The sequence below is a fragment of the Ranitomeya variabilis genome, chromosome 6 (assembly GCF_051348905.1).
Source record: "Ranitomeya variabilis isolate aRanVar5 chromosome 6, aRanVar5.hap1, whole genome shotgun sequence".
Taxonomy (NCBI): Eukaryota; Metazoa; Chordata; class Amphibia; order Anura; family Dendrobatidae; genus Ranitomeya; species Ranitomeya variabilis.
This window is the reverse complement of record NC_135237.1, coordinates 339,890,984-339,907,973: the sequence shown is the minus strand read 5'-3', so window position 1 is coordinate 339,907,973 and position 16,990 is coordinate 339,890,984. Positions and strand designations below refer to the sequence as shown.

Below are 16,990 nucleotides of genomic sequence, written 5' to 3'. Positions count from 1 at the left end.
CGATCCTATAAATGTAAAGGTCGCTCAACCCTAGCTAAGACCCTTCCAGTCCACCAGATAGTACTTTTTGCCACATACCACCTTGCACCCAACAATGGTGTTCCCCTCATAATCATCCATGGATGAGCCCAATGTCCCAGCAGATGACTCAAAAAACCGGGACATGTGAACGGGTTTTAGGAGGGACACATGAAAGGTGTTGGTGATGCCTAGGCGTGGAGGAAGGGCCAGACGATAGACCACATGGTTGACCTTTTCCAGGACCTTGAAGGGACCTATGTAGTGAGTCGCAAACTTAGTGGACTCAACTCAAAGCCTGATTTAACGGGCAGAGAGCCACACCAAGTCGCCAGGAGCAAAAGTCGAAGCAGGGCGCCAGTGTGCATTGGCGGAGACCCTCATTCTCTCCTTGGAGGCCCAGAGGACATCCTGTGTGCGGTCCCAAATATAACGTGCCTCCACCTCCCTGTGTACCACCCTAGAGTTAGTGGACAACACTGGCATGGGCACAGGGACATGCGTATGCTGGCCGTAGTTAAGGAGGAACGGGGTCTGCCCAATTAAGTTGGCTACGGCATTGTTCAGATGAAACTCGGCCCACGGTAGCAAGGTAAAAGTGATCCGCCTGCCCAACAGAAAATGTTGCAGGTAAGTGACCAGGATCTGGTTGGCCCTCTCTACCAACTCGTTCGTCTTGGGATGGTAAGCTGAAGAGAGATTCAGCTCAATGATGAGTAGATGACAAAGTTCTCTCCAGACCTGAGACGCGAACTGGGGACCCCAGTCACTGACAATTTTGTCAGGCATACCGTGTAGGCGAAAAACATGCTTAATGAACAACACCACCAAGACTTGTGCAGAAGGTGCCCGCGGAAGAGGCACCAGATGTACCATTTTGGAAAAATGGTTGGTGACTACCCAGGTAACGGTGCAGCTATGAGACTTGGATAAGCCCACCACACAATCCATCCCAACCATTTCCCAGGGCCTATCTGCCACTGGCAGGGGTAAAGTAACCCAGCAGGCCATTGTCAAGGAGACCGATTCTTGGTGCAAGAGACAAACGCCCGAATATAGTCTCCAACATCACGTGCCATATGCGGCCACCAGTACGTCTTTGCCAGGAGCTCAGATGTCATCTTGGTCCCAAAATGTCCTCCCACCCTGGACGAGTGAGCCCAAGAGAAAACATCCGGTCGCAAATTAGGTGGCACAAAAGTCTTGCCCCGGGGCACAGACTAGCGAAATCGGAGCCTCAGTTCTCAGGCTCTCTGAAGGGACAGTTAGCCAAGGCTCTTCCTCCTCAGATGACACTACGGAGCGGGAGAGAGCATTGGCACGAATGTTCTTCTCCCTGGAGAGAAAATGGAGGGTGAAATGGAACCTGGAGAAGAGCAGGGACCATCTAGCCTGGTGAGAATTTAGCCGCTGTGCGGTTTGTAAGTACACCAAATTCTTGTGGTCGGTGTAAACTTGGAAGGGAAAACGAGACCCCTCCAAGTGGTGTCTCCACTCTGAAAAGGCCAACTTCATGGCTAGCAACTTCCTGTCCCTGATGGAATAGTTCCTCTCCACTGGTGTGAAGGTCTTGGAGAAGAGGAAGCAAGGATGCTTCTGACCTTGAGCATCCTTTTGGAAGAGGACTTCAGCACCGACGGAAGAGGCATCCACCACCATAATAAATGGTTATCTACATCAGGGCGATGTAAAATGGGAACACTAGCGAAGTGTGACTTGATAGAGAAGAAGGCCTTGGAGACCTTCTCCGACCACAATTTGGGATTAGCTCCCATTATGGTGAGGGCAACCAGGGGAGCTACCAAAGTTCAGAAGTGGGGAATGAACTAGCGATAATAGTTATTGAATCCTATAAAGTGCTGCACCGCTTTGAGAAATTGAGGTTCTTTCCAGTCCATCACAGCCTGTAGCTTGGCAGGATCCATGGCCAGTCCCTGGGCGGAGATGATATAGCCCAAGAAAGGCAAGGACTCCTGCTCAAACACACACTTCTCCAACTTGGCATAGAGCAGGGGTGTCAAACTGCATTCCTCAAGGGCTGCAAACAGGTCATGTTTTCAGGATTTCCTTGTATTGCACAGGTGATCATTTAATCACCTGCACAGAATGATTCCAGCACCTTGTGCAATGAGAAGGAAATCTTGAAAACACGCATGGTTTGAGGCCCTCGAGGAATGCAGTTTGACACCCCTGGCATAGATTGAGTTTGCCCGTTAAAGGTTGAAGACTTTGCAAACATCTCTCCGGTGGGAGGCTATATCTGGAGAGTAGATGAGAATATCATCCAGATAGACTATGACCAAGGTGAAGAGCATATCCCAGAAGATATCATTCACAAAGTCTTGGAAGATGGCTGGGGCATTACAGAGCCCAAAGGGCATCACCAGGTATTCATAGTGCCCGCCCCTGGTGTTAAATGCCCTTCAATTCGTCCCACTCACGGATGCAAATCAGGTTGTAAGCACCCCACAGATCAAGCTTAGTAAATACCCTTGCTCCCAGTAACCTTTTGAAAAGCTCCGATATAAGAGGCAGAGGGTACTTATTCTTAACGTTTATGGTGTTAAGACCCCTGTATTCTATTCAGGGATGTAATTCTCCATTCTTGTTCTGCACGAAGAAGAACCCAGCCTCCATTGGTGACACTGACTTCCTAATGAATTCTCTTGCCTGATTTTTCTGGATATACTGAGACATTGCCTCCATCTCTAAGAGAGATAACGGGTAGACTTGACCCTGGGGAGGCTCAGCACCAGGCAAGAGGCCAAGAGGACAGTCATAGGGGCAGTGAGGTGGAAGGGTCTCCGCAGCCCTTTTGGAGAAAATGTCTGCATAGACCCAATAGTGTTTGGGGAGAGAGGAAAGATCTGTGGGTACCTCAGTAGTAGCAACCTGAATGCACTCCCTCTGACATCTACCCTCACAAGATTTACTCCATCCCAGAATTCTCCCTGTGGACCACTGAACATGGGGGGAGCGTATCCATGGAACCCCTAGCAGGACCACGTCAATGCCCTCGGGTATGACCATTAGGGAGATAATCTCTTTATGGGAAGACATGGAAAAAGTGGGATGGTTTGGGGTGTATCCTGTGAGGGCAGTGTCGACCCATTCACCACTCGTAAGGTCACTGGTTTAGCGAGCATCACCAGAGGTATTGCATGCCGTTGGGTGAAGGCAGAAGACATGAAATTGCCCTCTGCCCCAGAATCCAGACAAATCTCAACCGTGAGAATGGTTTGGCCAAAAGTGAGTGTCCCCTTGAAGGACAATTTGAAAGAAAACGCCGCTGTGTCTAGAGAGCCTCCTCCTATAGCCACTAGACGAGGACGTTTTCCCAACCGCTGAGGACATCTGGAAACAAAATGTCCTGACTGCTGGCAGAAATGACAGACCATGAGTGCACGAGTGGTCTGGGACTTAGATCCCGCTCGTGACACCTCCATGGCCTCTTGTGGCTTTGATGTCTGATCTGGAGATTCCAGAGGTCTGGTTAAGCTAGGAGCCAGCCGAAACTTCTGTCTACACGGACAGCCAGCCCCCTCCAAAATACAGGGATGAGGTCTTTATCCGGTCGCTCCAGCTCAGATGCTAAAGTCTGGAAATGGACGACAAAGTGAGTGACCTGCGATGAGCCCTGTCAGTGCCAGCAGTTAGAGCTCCAGATCATGGGTGACTCGAGGTCCAAATAAGACCTGTTTCAGAGTGCTCAGGAACTGCGGAGCACTCTGCACCACATGATCATCGTGCTCCCACAGCAGCGTAGCCCACTCCAACGCCCTGTCCAACAAGAGTGATATAATAAATCCCACTTTAGCCCGCTCTGATGGGAAACGTGCAGCCAACAGCACAAGGTGTATCGCACACTGGTTCACAAATCCCCTACATTACTTGTTATCTGCAGAGTACTTATCTGGTGGCGGGAAAGTGTCGGAACAGGGGTGACAGCGGACATACGGGCTGCAGCCACACTAGCAGCCTGAACAGCTACTGCGGTAACATCCACAGCTGAGGTTATGTGCTTGAGAGATGCCAACTTGCCCTCCAGCTGCAGGATATACCAATGTAGTCACTGCTCGTCTGCCATTACTAGCCAGACCATGGCGCTAGTATAATGTTAGGGCTGGCGGAAGGCACCAAATATTGTAAAGGAAGCTATAAGGTGCGTTCGCAGCCCAGAGTCCAACGTGCAGAGATATTACCTGCTGCTTGGTAATGGCGGACAGTATATGGCGGTATAGCAAACACATGCACGGATTAACGTTACCCTGTACGAATTAGAAACGAACCCTGTTACATCACAGAGCCGCAATACCGCCAAATGAATGCTAGTGTTTGGTCACAGGACCCTGCCCCAAGGACACGGGGTTAGAGTCCCTCCAGACCCATTAGCACTCGGCACCACAACAGCGGTGCCAGGGAGAACTAAATAAAAGATTTAGCGCACTGAATGCGCGCAGCATCGTGCTGGCGGATGGCACTAACCACCCTAACTAGAGAGAGGAAAGCACACTATTAGCGCACGGTGCCGCACTGGCGAGCGCTGCTATATTGACACTGGTGAAATGTGCACAGTGCTGGATGGCACTAACTGGTGCTAGTCAGCTCCAATCACCCACACTCAAACAACAATGCTAGGGAAGGGGTTCAATTAGGAGCTTTCACCAGAACATACATGCATCCACAACCACCACAATTTCTTGCTTACACTAGCGCATGGTCGAGCGGCCATGCAAACCTTTTATAGTTGCAGCCTTCCGGGACCTTGCCAGTGGTCCAATCAGAGCCACTTGAGGACCTGAGCGTGTGACCTCCGACCTCCAATGAGAGGTTATCCCATGGGCATGCTCAGTAGATGAAAAGCAAGACTTAGTCCCAGAAGCGTCTGCTCGCCGCTGTCTTGTTATCAAATTTGGGGGCTCTAATTAAATTAAAGGGTTAAATCATGGAAAAAACTGGCGTGGGCTCCCACGCAATTTTCTCCGCCAGAGTGGGAAAGCCAGTGACTGAGGGCAGATATTAATAGCCTAGAGAGGGACCATGGTTAAAGGACCCCCCATGGCTAAAAACATCTGCCCCCAGCCACCCCAGAAAAGGCACTGTAGTAACTGTAGTTACCTCTAGTCGCGGTAATGCGCCCTCTGCTGGATGAACTCATATGAACTCGAGCCTGGGAACTTTTCAGAATATTTTCCCAGGCTCAAGTTCAGATGAGTTCATCCAGCAGAGGGCATATCACTGCGACTTGAGGTAACTACAGTACATTTCCCTGCATTCCATTCATTCACCAAGTTTTACAGACAGGAGCACAGCTGCATTAGCAGAGCTCCTGGGTGTAAAATGATTTAACCCCTTCAGATGGATTTACAGTGTGGGACAAGACTGAATGACGGAAGGTATGGAATATTGTTGTTTGTTTTTTAACTTTATTTCAGGTGACAAGGGTCTTCAGGTGGATTAAGAGTATAATAAAATATTAAAACACCATGTGTCTTTATTTCATTAAAATACTTTTTAATATTGTGTGTGTGTTTTATTAACCATTTCGTACTATAGGATTAATAATGGATAGGTGTCATAATTGACGCCTCTCCATTATTAACCTGGCCTAATGTCACCTTACAATAGCAAGGTGACATTAACCCTTCATTACCCCATATCCCACGGCTACACGGGAGTGGGAAGAGAGAGAGAGAGAGGATAAGTGCCAGAATAGGCGCATCTTTACAGATGTGCCTTTTCTGGGGTGGCTGGGGGCAGATGTTTTTAGCCAGGGGGGTCCTATAACCATGGTCCCTCTCTAGGCTATTAATATTGTATCTGCCGTCAGTCACTGGCTTTCCCACTCTGGCGGAGAAAATTGCGCGGGAGCCCACGCCAGTTTTTTCTGCGATTTAACCCTTTAATTTAATAGCTGGAGCCCCCACATTTGACACCAAGACACTTCTTACATTAGTAAAGAGGAATATATAATAAAAGAAGGGATATGAGATGGTTTACTGTATGTAAACATGTCTCATATCATGTCGGGTTTGTGAAGGAGATAGGAAAAGCCAGCAATTGAATTACCGACTCTTCTGCTATCTAGCGCTGAATTAAATATAAATACAGTATATATATATATATATATATGTGTCTCACTGACATATATATATATATATATATATATATATATATATATATATATATATTCTATGTGTCCACATTTATTCTACCTATTCTATTCTATTCTGTCAGTGTGATTTTACTGTACACCGCACTGAATTACCGCCTTTTCTTAAGAACACCGCTGCGTATTTCTCGCAAGTCACACGCATGGTCCATGTGTAATCCATAATTTTCTCGCCCCCATAGACTTTCAATGGCGGATTTATTGCGCAATACGGTGACAAACGCTGCATGCTGCGATTTTCTACGGCCGTACAAGACCGTATAATATGGATACGTAAAATACGGCAGATAGGAGCTGGGCCATAGAGAATCATTGTACCGTATGCAATCCGTATTTTCTGCGCCTCTCATATGTCCGTAAAACTCGCTAGTGTGACGCCGGCCTAACAAGGAGAACAACTATATTGTTATTTAAATACTTATTTCTCGGTTTAGTGTCCTTTTTGTTACTTACTTTATTCTTTCATTAGTGAGCACATGTTAAAAAGTGATTTTTCTGCATTTCTACACAAATTACCAATATGAGGTCATTAAGAAAATGTCATAATATAATACCAAATATTTTATTTTGCAATGAGTGGCTCATTATTCAGCAGCTGAGTATCTATCTGCCGCTCTCTAGCTGTTCTATTGAACAGTAACCAGATTGCACTGTAATCCAAAAGCAAATGCATTTCATTTGTGCTCTCTATGATTATTTTGCTTCCTGTGACTGATGTAGAAAAGAAAGCCAGTTGTTGAATGCAGCAAATGCCCACAAAGAAAAAATTCTAGCCAAGCTTGGCAACATCTCTGAAGTGAATAATGAATCAAATGGAGCAGCAGGACTTTGCTGGAAGGTGAGATACTACATGAATGTTCTGTTGCTGACTCTAAACGATCTGATCAATTCTATTGATTTCCCCCCAGTGCAGATATATTTTTTTGGTTCATTATTTTATGAAGTCAGTGATTTAAGTCTATTGGGCTTGCTTTCTGCACACATTATAGTAATACATAAGTAGGCTGTCTGATGCTATTAACTGTGAATTGTTTGGGCATGTGTGCACTCCTTAAAAACAGTTTTACAGAGCTGGCCAAAGAATTTCTACAGCAGGATAGGAAGCAGCTGTGCCACCATGAAATGAGACAGGGTTGGTATGTGATGAATTCTCTATCTTCCTTTTTTTACTCATCTGACACTTGCTTTGAGGAAGGTTGTAAATGTAAGAGAGATTGTGGCTTAATTCCTCAGACTGGCATTTCTGCCCCCCAGTCACTATTCGATTATCTTCTAAATTGCTGTGTTTTGGAGAGATAAAGAGTTTTTATGGCTTGCTCACTTGAAGCAACCAAGGAAACCAAAAAAAGGATAACTAACTGGGAATACACAGCATTTTCACTAGGAAATTACAAATTCTTTGTTTGCATGACATTTCCAAAATTACTATAGCTGAAGAATCTACAATTTAAAATGTCATATTTGGCATGCTGAGCTTGGAAAATATATATTCAATATGAAATTTATAAAGGCTTCCTGATTTGGAATATTTTCAATACCCAAGCCTGTTTGCATCAAGAGTTAAGGTAAATAACACATTATATATATATACACACATCATGTATATGTGCTGTATATATGTATACAAACAAGAGAGGCATATACAAATATATGTATTTACAAATATATATAATTAGTAGTGTATAGATGTGCAAACTGTTGTGTTGCGTTGGTTTTCCTGGGTTTTGAAAGGAATTGGGTGATCTTTAATCCTTAGTAATGTCAACTTATGTTTGTATGCATGAGTTCTGAACCACTTACCCATTTTCTTCTTACAATTTTTTCTTTATTTTTTTTTCCTATTTCCTGGGATTCTGGGAGGCTTCTTATAGCCTCATTGTGGGTCCACTCCTTGTCGCTTATACTCTGACCCTTGGCTGAGTGTGTCTGACCCTGTTGCGCCTGTGCCAGTGCTTTGCTACATTTCGTCTGTCTGGTTCTGATTTGGCTGTGTCCCTGTAATGAGTTTTGCCTGCCCCTTTTCTACTGCGTTGTCCTTTCTGTATATGACCTCTTGGCTTCGTCCTGACCACCCCCTGCCTGCTTTTCTTGCACTGCGCTGCCCTCTCTGTGTGTGACCCCTTGGCTACGTTCTGACTACCTGTTCTGTCTATGCCCCTTGGTAACTTTGTCCCGTAGTTACCCTTCTAGGAGATTTCCTTCACCTCCTAGCTCTCTGGAGTTAGGCCATGCCCCCAGCAGTCACACGCTTCAGGTCCTGTTTGTCTGAAGCACCCATCTTCACCGCTGCTGCCCTGCTCCATAGGTATCTTTAGGCACAGTTTATTTACTCAGTACACGCGCATTGGCTAAGTTGGCAAGTGCAGTGTGGTGTTCCTGACAGATATTATTTTTTTTACACTCTACTTTTATTATGCTCTGGAATCTTGCTTAAATTCCTCAAATAGCTTTCAGCGATCTGCTGAATTCAAATCTCGTCAGATTTGCTGATTTCTAGTGTTTGTTAAAAATATTTTGCTAACTTGTGTACAGAGCCCTAGCATATCTATTTACATGGTCACAGGCTAAAAACAAATCCTGCTTAGTCCAGCAGTCATATTCCTTTCCATCTGTTCCGTTCCTTCTTTATTTTAAACCTTCTGAATGTACGTTGGCAATAAGTTTTATGTACAAAGTAAAATATATATCATACATATTCGGTTATAGGAGTAATGATAATTAAATAAACAATAACAACATTTTTATATATATATATATACGTGAATGACCAATTAATTGTAACCACATTGATCATTCCATACTTTTACCTTCAGCTAATGTTACATATTATTAATAGAACTTAAAATAGAATTATTATCTAGTGTAAGGTATATACTGCAAAAGTAAGATGATTGAATTTTATGCAAACATTTTGTAAAAACATTTTTTATCTAATCTAGACTGGATGGTCAGATACATCCCAGCCTATTCAGATTGTCCTGAAATGCTTGCGTGGTGTTAAAGACAAGATCCCCAAGGGCCACTATGTTTTGAAAACCTCTCTTCTCAGTCGTCCAGGAGGACATGCTCTTCATTGGTCTAAAGTCAAGGATCAACATTGGGCTGGGACAACTTTACCTTTGTACCACAAAGGTGGCTTCTATGATGTGGAGATGAATGTAAATTATGCTGTACACACAGTAAGTTTTAACAACTTGTGAAATACTTTTTAAATTCAATTTATTGAGTATTGGCATATTGAGTCCATAAATAAACTTGATACTGAATGAGTGAAGTGTCCCATTGCATTTTAACCCCTTTACCCCAATAGGGGTTTACATGTTAATGACCGGGTCAATTTTTAAAATTCTGACCACTTTCCCTTTATGAGGTTATAACTTTGGAATGTTTCAACGGATCCCGGTGATTCTGACATTGTTTTCAGGTGACATATTGTACTTCATGATAGTTGTAAAATTTCTTTGATATGACTTGTGTTTATTTGTGAAAAAAATGGAAATTTGGTGAAAATTTTGAAAATTTCTAAATTTGAATTTTCATGCCCTTAAATCACACAGATTTGTCACACAAAATGCTGAACAAGTAACATTTCCCACATGTCTACTTTATATCAGCACAATTTTGGAACCAACATTTTTTTTGTTAGGGAGTTATAAGGGTTCAAATTGACCAGCGATTTCTCATTTTTACACCACCATTTTTTTTTTACGGACCACATCACATTTGAAGCAACTTTGAAGGGTCTATATGATAGAAAATACCCAAAAGTGACACCATTCTAAAAACTGTACCCCTCATGGTGCGAAAACCATATCCAAGAAGTTTATTAACCCTTCTGGTGCTTCACAGGAATTTTTGGAATGTTTAAAAAAATGAACATTTAACTTTTTTTCACAAAAAAACTACTTCAGATCCAATTTTTTTTATTTTCCCAAGGGTAACAGGAGAAATTGGACCCCAAGTGTTATTGTGCAATTTGTCCTGAGTATGTTGATACCCCATATATGGGGAGGAACCACTGTTTGGGCTCATGGCAGAGCTTGGAAGGGAAGGAGGGAAGTTTGACTTTTTCAACGCAAAATTGGCTGGAATTGAGATCGGATGCCATGTCCCATTTGGAGAGCCCCTGATGTGCCTAAACAGTGGAAACCTCCCACAAGTGACCCAATTTTGGAAACTAGATGCCCCAAGGAACTTATGTAGATGTCTGGTGAGCACTTTGAACCCCAAAGTGCTTCACAGAAGTTTATAACGTAGAGCCGTAAAAATATAAAATCATATTTTTTCCACAAAAATGATCTTTTCACCCCTAACTTTTTATTTTCCCAAAGGTAGCAGAAGAAATTGGACTCCAAGAGTTATTGTACAATTTATCCTGAGTACGTTGATACCCCATATGTGGGTGTAAACCACTGTTTGGGCACATCACAGCACTCAGAAGGGAAGGAGTGTCAGATTTTACTGTTATGGTTTACAGGTGCCAAGACCCACTGGGAGAGCCCATGAGGTGCCAAAACAGCAGAACCCCTGATAAGTAACCCCATTTTATGAACTACACCTCTCAATGATTTCATCCAGGGGTGCAGTGATCATTTTGACACCATGGGTGTGTCACAGAATTTTATACCATTGGGCAGCCATGCGGAGAGACTCGGAAGGAACGGAGCACTATTTGCCTATTCAAGTGAATGGGTCTGTGCACGTCAGTGTGTTTCCACGGACCGTGTGTCTGTGGGCAAAGCACGCTGACATGTTCATTTTTAATGTCAGCACGGGCAACAAAACATCCAGCACAAGTGCATATGCATAACATACATGGATGTCATCTATGCGACACGCAATGGTGCCGGGGAAGAAGCATTACATAAAGGGCTGTTCCCCGGCACCGGATGCTGAACATGGCTCTCATCAGCATACTGTAACGCTTCTTCCCTGGCACCCGTCCTTGTGGTACTGATGCGGCACACGCATGCCACACGTGTGCCGCAAGTATTACACACATGGACACTGACATCTCCGGTACCGGAAATATGAGGACGTGTGAAAGAGGCATTATAACTGTTTTTTACGTTTGGCTGCTGTCACACACTAAAATACGCTTTTTATATAAAAAAATAGTTTTTGCATCACCATATTTTGAGAGCTATAATTTTTCCATATTTTGGCCCACAGAGTCATGTGAGGTCTTGTTTTTTGCTGGACTAGTTGACGCTTTTATTGGCACCATTTTGAGGCATATGACATTTTTTGATCACTTTTTATTCTGATTTTTGTGAGGCAGAATGAACAGAAACCAGCAAATCATGAATTTCTTTTGGGGAGGCGTTTTCACCGTTCCGCGTGTGGTAAAATTGATAAAGCAGTTTTATTCTTCGGGTTAGTATGACTACAGCGATACCTCATATATCTTTTTTTTATATTTTGGCGCTTTTATGCAGTAAAAACTATTTTATATAAAAAATAATTATTTTGCATGCTTTATTCTGAGAGCTATAACATTTTTATTTTTAGGCTGATGGAGCAATATGGGGGCTTGTTTTTGAGGGACAATGATTATTTATATCCATCTTTTTGATAGCGTGTTATTCCACTTTTTGTTCGACGATGTGATGATAAAGCATTGTTTTTTGCCTTGTTTTTTTATGGTGTTCACTAAAGGGGTTAACTAGTGGAACAGTTTTCTAGGGCGAGTAGATTTTTTTTTTATTTAAATATTTATTTAGTGATAAATAATAAATATTGGTTTTTATTATTATTAGTTATTTCTTTTTATATTTTTACAATTATTTAAAAATAATTATTTTAATTAATTCTTATTTTTACACTTTGTCTCACTATGGGACAATCATTTTTTGCAGGCTGATCGCTTCTATAGCATGCAGATCTGCATGCTATAGTAGCTTTCAGCACTGCACATTTTGCACACTGACCTTGGAGACTTCCTGACATGCCCTGCGCATGACAGGAAGTCTCTCAGCTCTGGAGACCTGGATGTCATCATGATGACATCGGGTCTCCATAGAAGCGATCGGGACCCCACGTGATGACATGTGGTCTCCGATCCAAAGGCAGAGAGGCTGTCAGCCCCTCTTCTGGCTCTGGAATGCAGCCATCATGTTTGATCTCAGTGTTCTGGGAGTTAAAGTGCCGAGAGCCGTCCGCGACTGCTCCTGGCACTTAGTGCCGGGTGTCAGCTGTGAGAATCAGCTGACACCCGGCCCCGATCAGCCGCACTCCACCCGTGTGCACGGCCGATCAACTATGATGTACTATCCCGTCCATGGTCAGACGGGCCCAGCCCACATGGACGGGATAGTAAGTCGAATGTCAGAAAGGGATTAATATATCTAAGTGAAATTTCACCCCATCGCTTAATGCAAAACGAATCTAAAAGAGAGCATCAAGTATTATGTATAAAATTAATTAACTGTATCAACTTATCCAATAGCATGTGCAAAAGTATATAATAATTTTTTTTAACAAACAATCTTTGCAAATAATTCTACTGTTATTACACCTTTTAATTGGTAAGTACAAGAAACCAGTAAGTAAAGAAACACTAGACATTGAAATGAATGATACAAGAAAACAGAAGCTAAGGTTAAAGGGATGAAAAGCTTTTTTTAAAATGTTTCCAGTAGTGCTCTAGACTATAGTAAAGCTTCACAGTTTATCCTAAATTATCACTTAACCTAAAAGGGATTATGAAGGTAAACATACGATAAACATTCTTGTAATGTCTCAGTTTGCATGTTTTTCAATGTATTATCGGAACAGTTTGTCAAATTCCTGAACAGTGGTTACTTGGGTTGTTCAACTGATCAAAAATATATCCCATTTTGTTTGAAAAGTTCTATAATTGCATTTATTAGTATAATGAGATTTACTAAAGTGGGGTTTCAGACAGGAAAGAGTCTGCTGTTTTGACACATGACTAGTAATATGTTTAATGGCATGTTTCCACGGGGCATATTCCTTCAATATTTGCTGCTGATTGAATCATGCGTACAGCCGCAGCATCCAGATGTTATGGTTTTATGAAATCCCATCTCCACTATGTGTGCAAACACGCAGGTAGCAGACCTGCGTAACCGGACATGCGGCAAATCTTTATAGACCACAGCATGTCTATTTATCTTGAGGAGACACTACGTCTCCACAAGATAAATAACACAGTCTATGTATAGGATGCTGTGATTCCGCATGTGTGCAATCACCGAGCGTACAAAAGGGGGCAGCACATTGGGCCGAGCGGGGTATCCTCTGCGTCCAAAACGCTGGGATTGCGGACAGTGGACACATACCCTAAAGAAGGCAAGCTGACTCGCTCATTGCCAAAGCTGTACCAGCTGTACCTTCTCTTATCAATCTGTCTATCCTGCTGCAAATAGGGCAAAAGGAGGCTGGTGCCTACTACAGCCAGAAAAAGTATTATGGATAAGATGGAGAGAATGGCTGTCCCTTATATGATTATTATTTGCAGACCATGCAAGATTCAAATTCACTTATTCGTGTGGATTTTCTCAAGAAATTTGATTCTCGGAGAAGTTATTATTCGCAAATGTAATGTTCGTATTTATGCTCGTGGTCTGTCCAGATCACAGAGTATAATAAATATAAGATAAAAAAATAACAAAAAATCCTTTTAGTAATCTAACAGCTCACCTTTTCGGATTATAATCTCTTATTAGATCCTATTACCCGAGAGCTGCTTATTTGTGCCCAATGAGATAAGGAGCACCAAAGCAGTCTGGCAGCTTCTCATTTAACAAAAGACATGTCGGAACCTCAATGTAAACTACCAATAGTGATGAGCGAGCATACTCGTTTGATACTTGATTACATGTTGGGATTCCCCAGCAACGAGGCAACCCACACTTGTACTCAAGCTGGCTAGCTGCCGTAAATCATCCAGCTGTGGCAAGGAAAACTAAATCTCCTAGCAGTTATAAATACTCGGAGATCAACCGAGCGTGCTCGGGAAAACTCGAACAACGAGTATACTCGCTCATCACTAACTACCAACAGAAGAAATATGAGTTGAAAAGGTTGAATTTCAACAACATGACCAGTTTAAATTGTCACTACACCTTTGGAACATATTTGTTAGGTCCACTATTCATGGGAGGAAAAAATATAATTGGAGACGGTGCCTTTTACTGCGGATGGGGTTTGTGACTTAAACAAGTACCAGCCAAATTAAAAGGGCGTTCTGTTTACATCTATTAATATTCCTAATTTACTATTCAATAAATTATTTAAAAAATGTTATTCTCATTTGTTGATACTTTTCTAATTTTCTTAGAAAAAAATCTTAACCTCACATGTGTACTTTTTAGCTTATTTTATTTTTCTTTCGATGGGCAATCTCAAGCGTGCTCGATCAACTGGCACACCTATATGCACAGAACTTCACTAATACCATTCAGTATATAGTCTTAACCATGAATTGGCTTATTCATGTATTTAACTACTAATTTTACCATTTAAAAGAAAGAATTTGCATTGAAGAATTTGGTAATTTGTAGTCGATAGGGATGAGTGATACTCAGAAATCACTTCAGTATCTGGGTGCTCGGATGTGCTTGCCACTCAGTCGGTGCTCGATTTCAAACTCAGATCCCCGTCTCTCATGTTTGATGCCTATAATACAGCCAATAAGCATACAAAGATTTTCTGTGAGTCAATGTAATTCCATAGTCATCTTGATAGGGGCATTACTGTGATTGGCTGGCCATGCGACATCATCAGGTATTATATAAGGACTGGAACCACTAGGCTCGGCAAAATGACACCAATGCAAAGCTCTGTAACAGTTGTAATTGGAGGGAGAGAGTGCTTATCCAGGCATGTGTGTGCACAGAGACCAGTAGTGTTGATACTGATGCTGATGCTGAACCATCATACTAACATTCCTTGTAAGTGGTAATTTTGTGCTTTGCTGTTTGTGTCAAATACAATCTGCATTTAGCCTAAGTAGGGAGAGAGAGTTTCAGGAACAGGGAAAGTGGTTCAATACACGCTCTAGTCAGGCTTTGCAGTCCGTAGCTAAGTACATAGCTGTGGCATTTGACCACATTTTTATTTTTTGGGTGAAAAAATCAACTATATTGTCATACATATAGTAGAGGCCCTTTATAGTACATATCTGTGTTATAATAAACTCCACAGAAGCATTGAAACATTTTTCTGGATTTAGTCACAAATATTCCAATAAGGATGCCGCGCTAAATCACATGCTAAAAAAATGGAGCTGGAATGTGAATGTAAAATACCTCTAGTGTTGTAGCTGCTACATCGGGAACCTGCTGAAGTTGTTCCTGCAGCAGTAATGCCATCCGTGCTGTTGAGGACGGGGGTGGCGCTGACAGTCAAAGTCTAGAGGGAGCATCCTCCCGTAGATAAAAAGAATCCCCTGCATGCTTGTGGCTGGAGAAGTTGGCGGGGAGCCTTGGCCGATGGTGCCGCCGTGCAGTAGCGTGACAAGCGGGGGGCGTGGTTAAATGGTGACATCATCTGTCCGTATTGACGGACACTAACAGGAGCCAATCCCGACGCATTTTGAGGGATCCGTCCCTCTTTCTCAAGATCCTTATTGGAATATTTGTGACTATTATTTAGTTGGCAGGTCAGCACACGTCGCCTGCCTAGGTGCCAGCAGCTTTTAAAATAGATATTTAGTATAGTGCCAGTGTGCTTTTTGTATTTCATTTTTCTTGTTTTAGTTACTCATCCATAGAGTTTTACATGCTTTGTGGTACATTTGAATGTTATTTAACACTCCCAAAAAGCATTGAAACATTTTTCTACATTCAGTTACACATTCATATACTATTACATTGTCTGTTGTACATTTCAGTGGCACATAACACTCCAAAAAAGAATTGAAATATATTTCTGGATTCAATTTCTTATCTATATACCATTATGTGCTCTGTGGTACATTTTATTGCTATATAACAGTCCAAAAAAGCATTGAAACATTTTTCTGTATTCAATTACTCACCTATACAGTATTACATGTACTGTGGTACATTTCAGAGGCATATAACACTAAAAAAAAGTGTTGAAACAATTTTCTGGATTCAATTACTCATCCATAGAATATTACATGCTCTGTGAGTGACAAAGATGGCAGAACCATGCGAGACTTCAGAGAAAGTGAGTCGGGGAATACCAGAGCCAGAGGAAGCTGGCGTGACAGTGGAGGTGTCAGAAGCCTGTTGTCTGGACCCAGCCGCTTTCCCAGAACCACCAAGGCCCGAACCCTGGCCACAGCCTTCACCGCTGGGGTTCTTGCATACTCTGGATGGGAGAGCCAAGATCCAGGAATTGGTGAGGGGACTGTGGAGCCTAGACTGGTCGAAACAGACAAAGAGGCAAGCCAGGATCAGGGCTGTTGAAATGCTAGCTGGCCCTCTAGCTGCAAGGTACTGACCATTGACATCCCAGTGGGAGGTCGACAAGTACAACCAGCAGTGGAGAAGTAGTTTCCATCAAAGAGTGTCGGAACCGTCATCACATCTCGTTCAACCAGCTAGCAGCAGAGACCGAACACATGCGTTGAAGGCTGCAAGAGCTGATAACTGGAACCAGGGTCACATTCCTCAAAATAAAGTGGCAGCTTCGCTGGTATGCAGTGGGTATGATCCGAGAATATTCATTATGTTCAGAATATTTGAATGAGGTACTGTAGTTGGTGCTTTTAACCCCTTAAGCCCCAAGGGTGGTTTGCACGCTAATGACCGGGGCAAATTTTTACAATTCTGACCACTGCCATTTATGAGGTTATAACTCTGA

At 42.7% G+C, this 16,990-nt stretch overlaps 1 protein-coding gene across 1 annotated transcript in view; it reads left to right on the top strand.

Moving 5' to 3' along the window:
* LOC143783277 (uncharacterized) overlaps window positions 1-16,593 on the top strand; it is a 292,496-nt gene extending 275,903 nt beyond the window's left edge. Inside the window, exons 9-11 of the mRNA XM_077271688.1 lie at window positions 6,911-7,028; window positions 9,130-9,369; window positions 16,294-16,593. Coding sequence (XP_077127803.1) covers window positions 6,911-7,028; window positions 9,130-9,369; window positions 16,294-16,593 — 658 coding nt within the window. The remainder of the gene's footprint in view (window positions 1-6,910; window positions 7,029-9,129; window positions 9,370-16,293) is intronic.
* The last annotated feature ends 397 nt before the right edge of the window (window positions 16,594-16,990 follow it).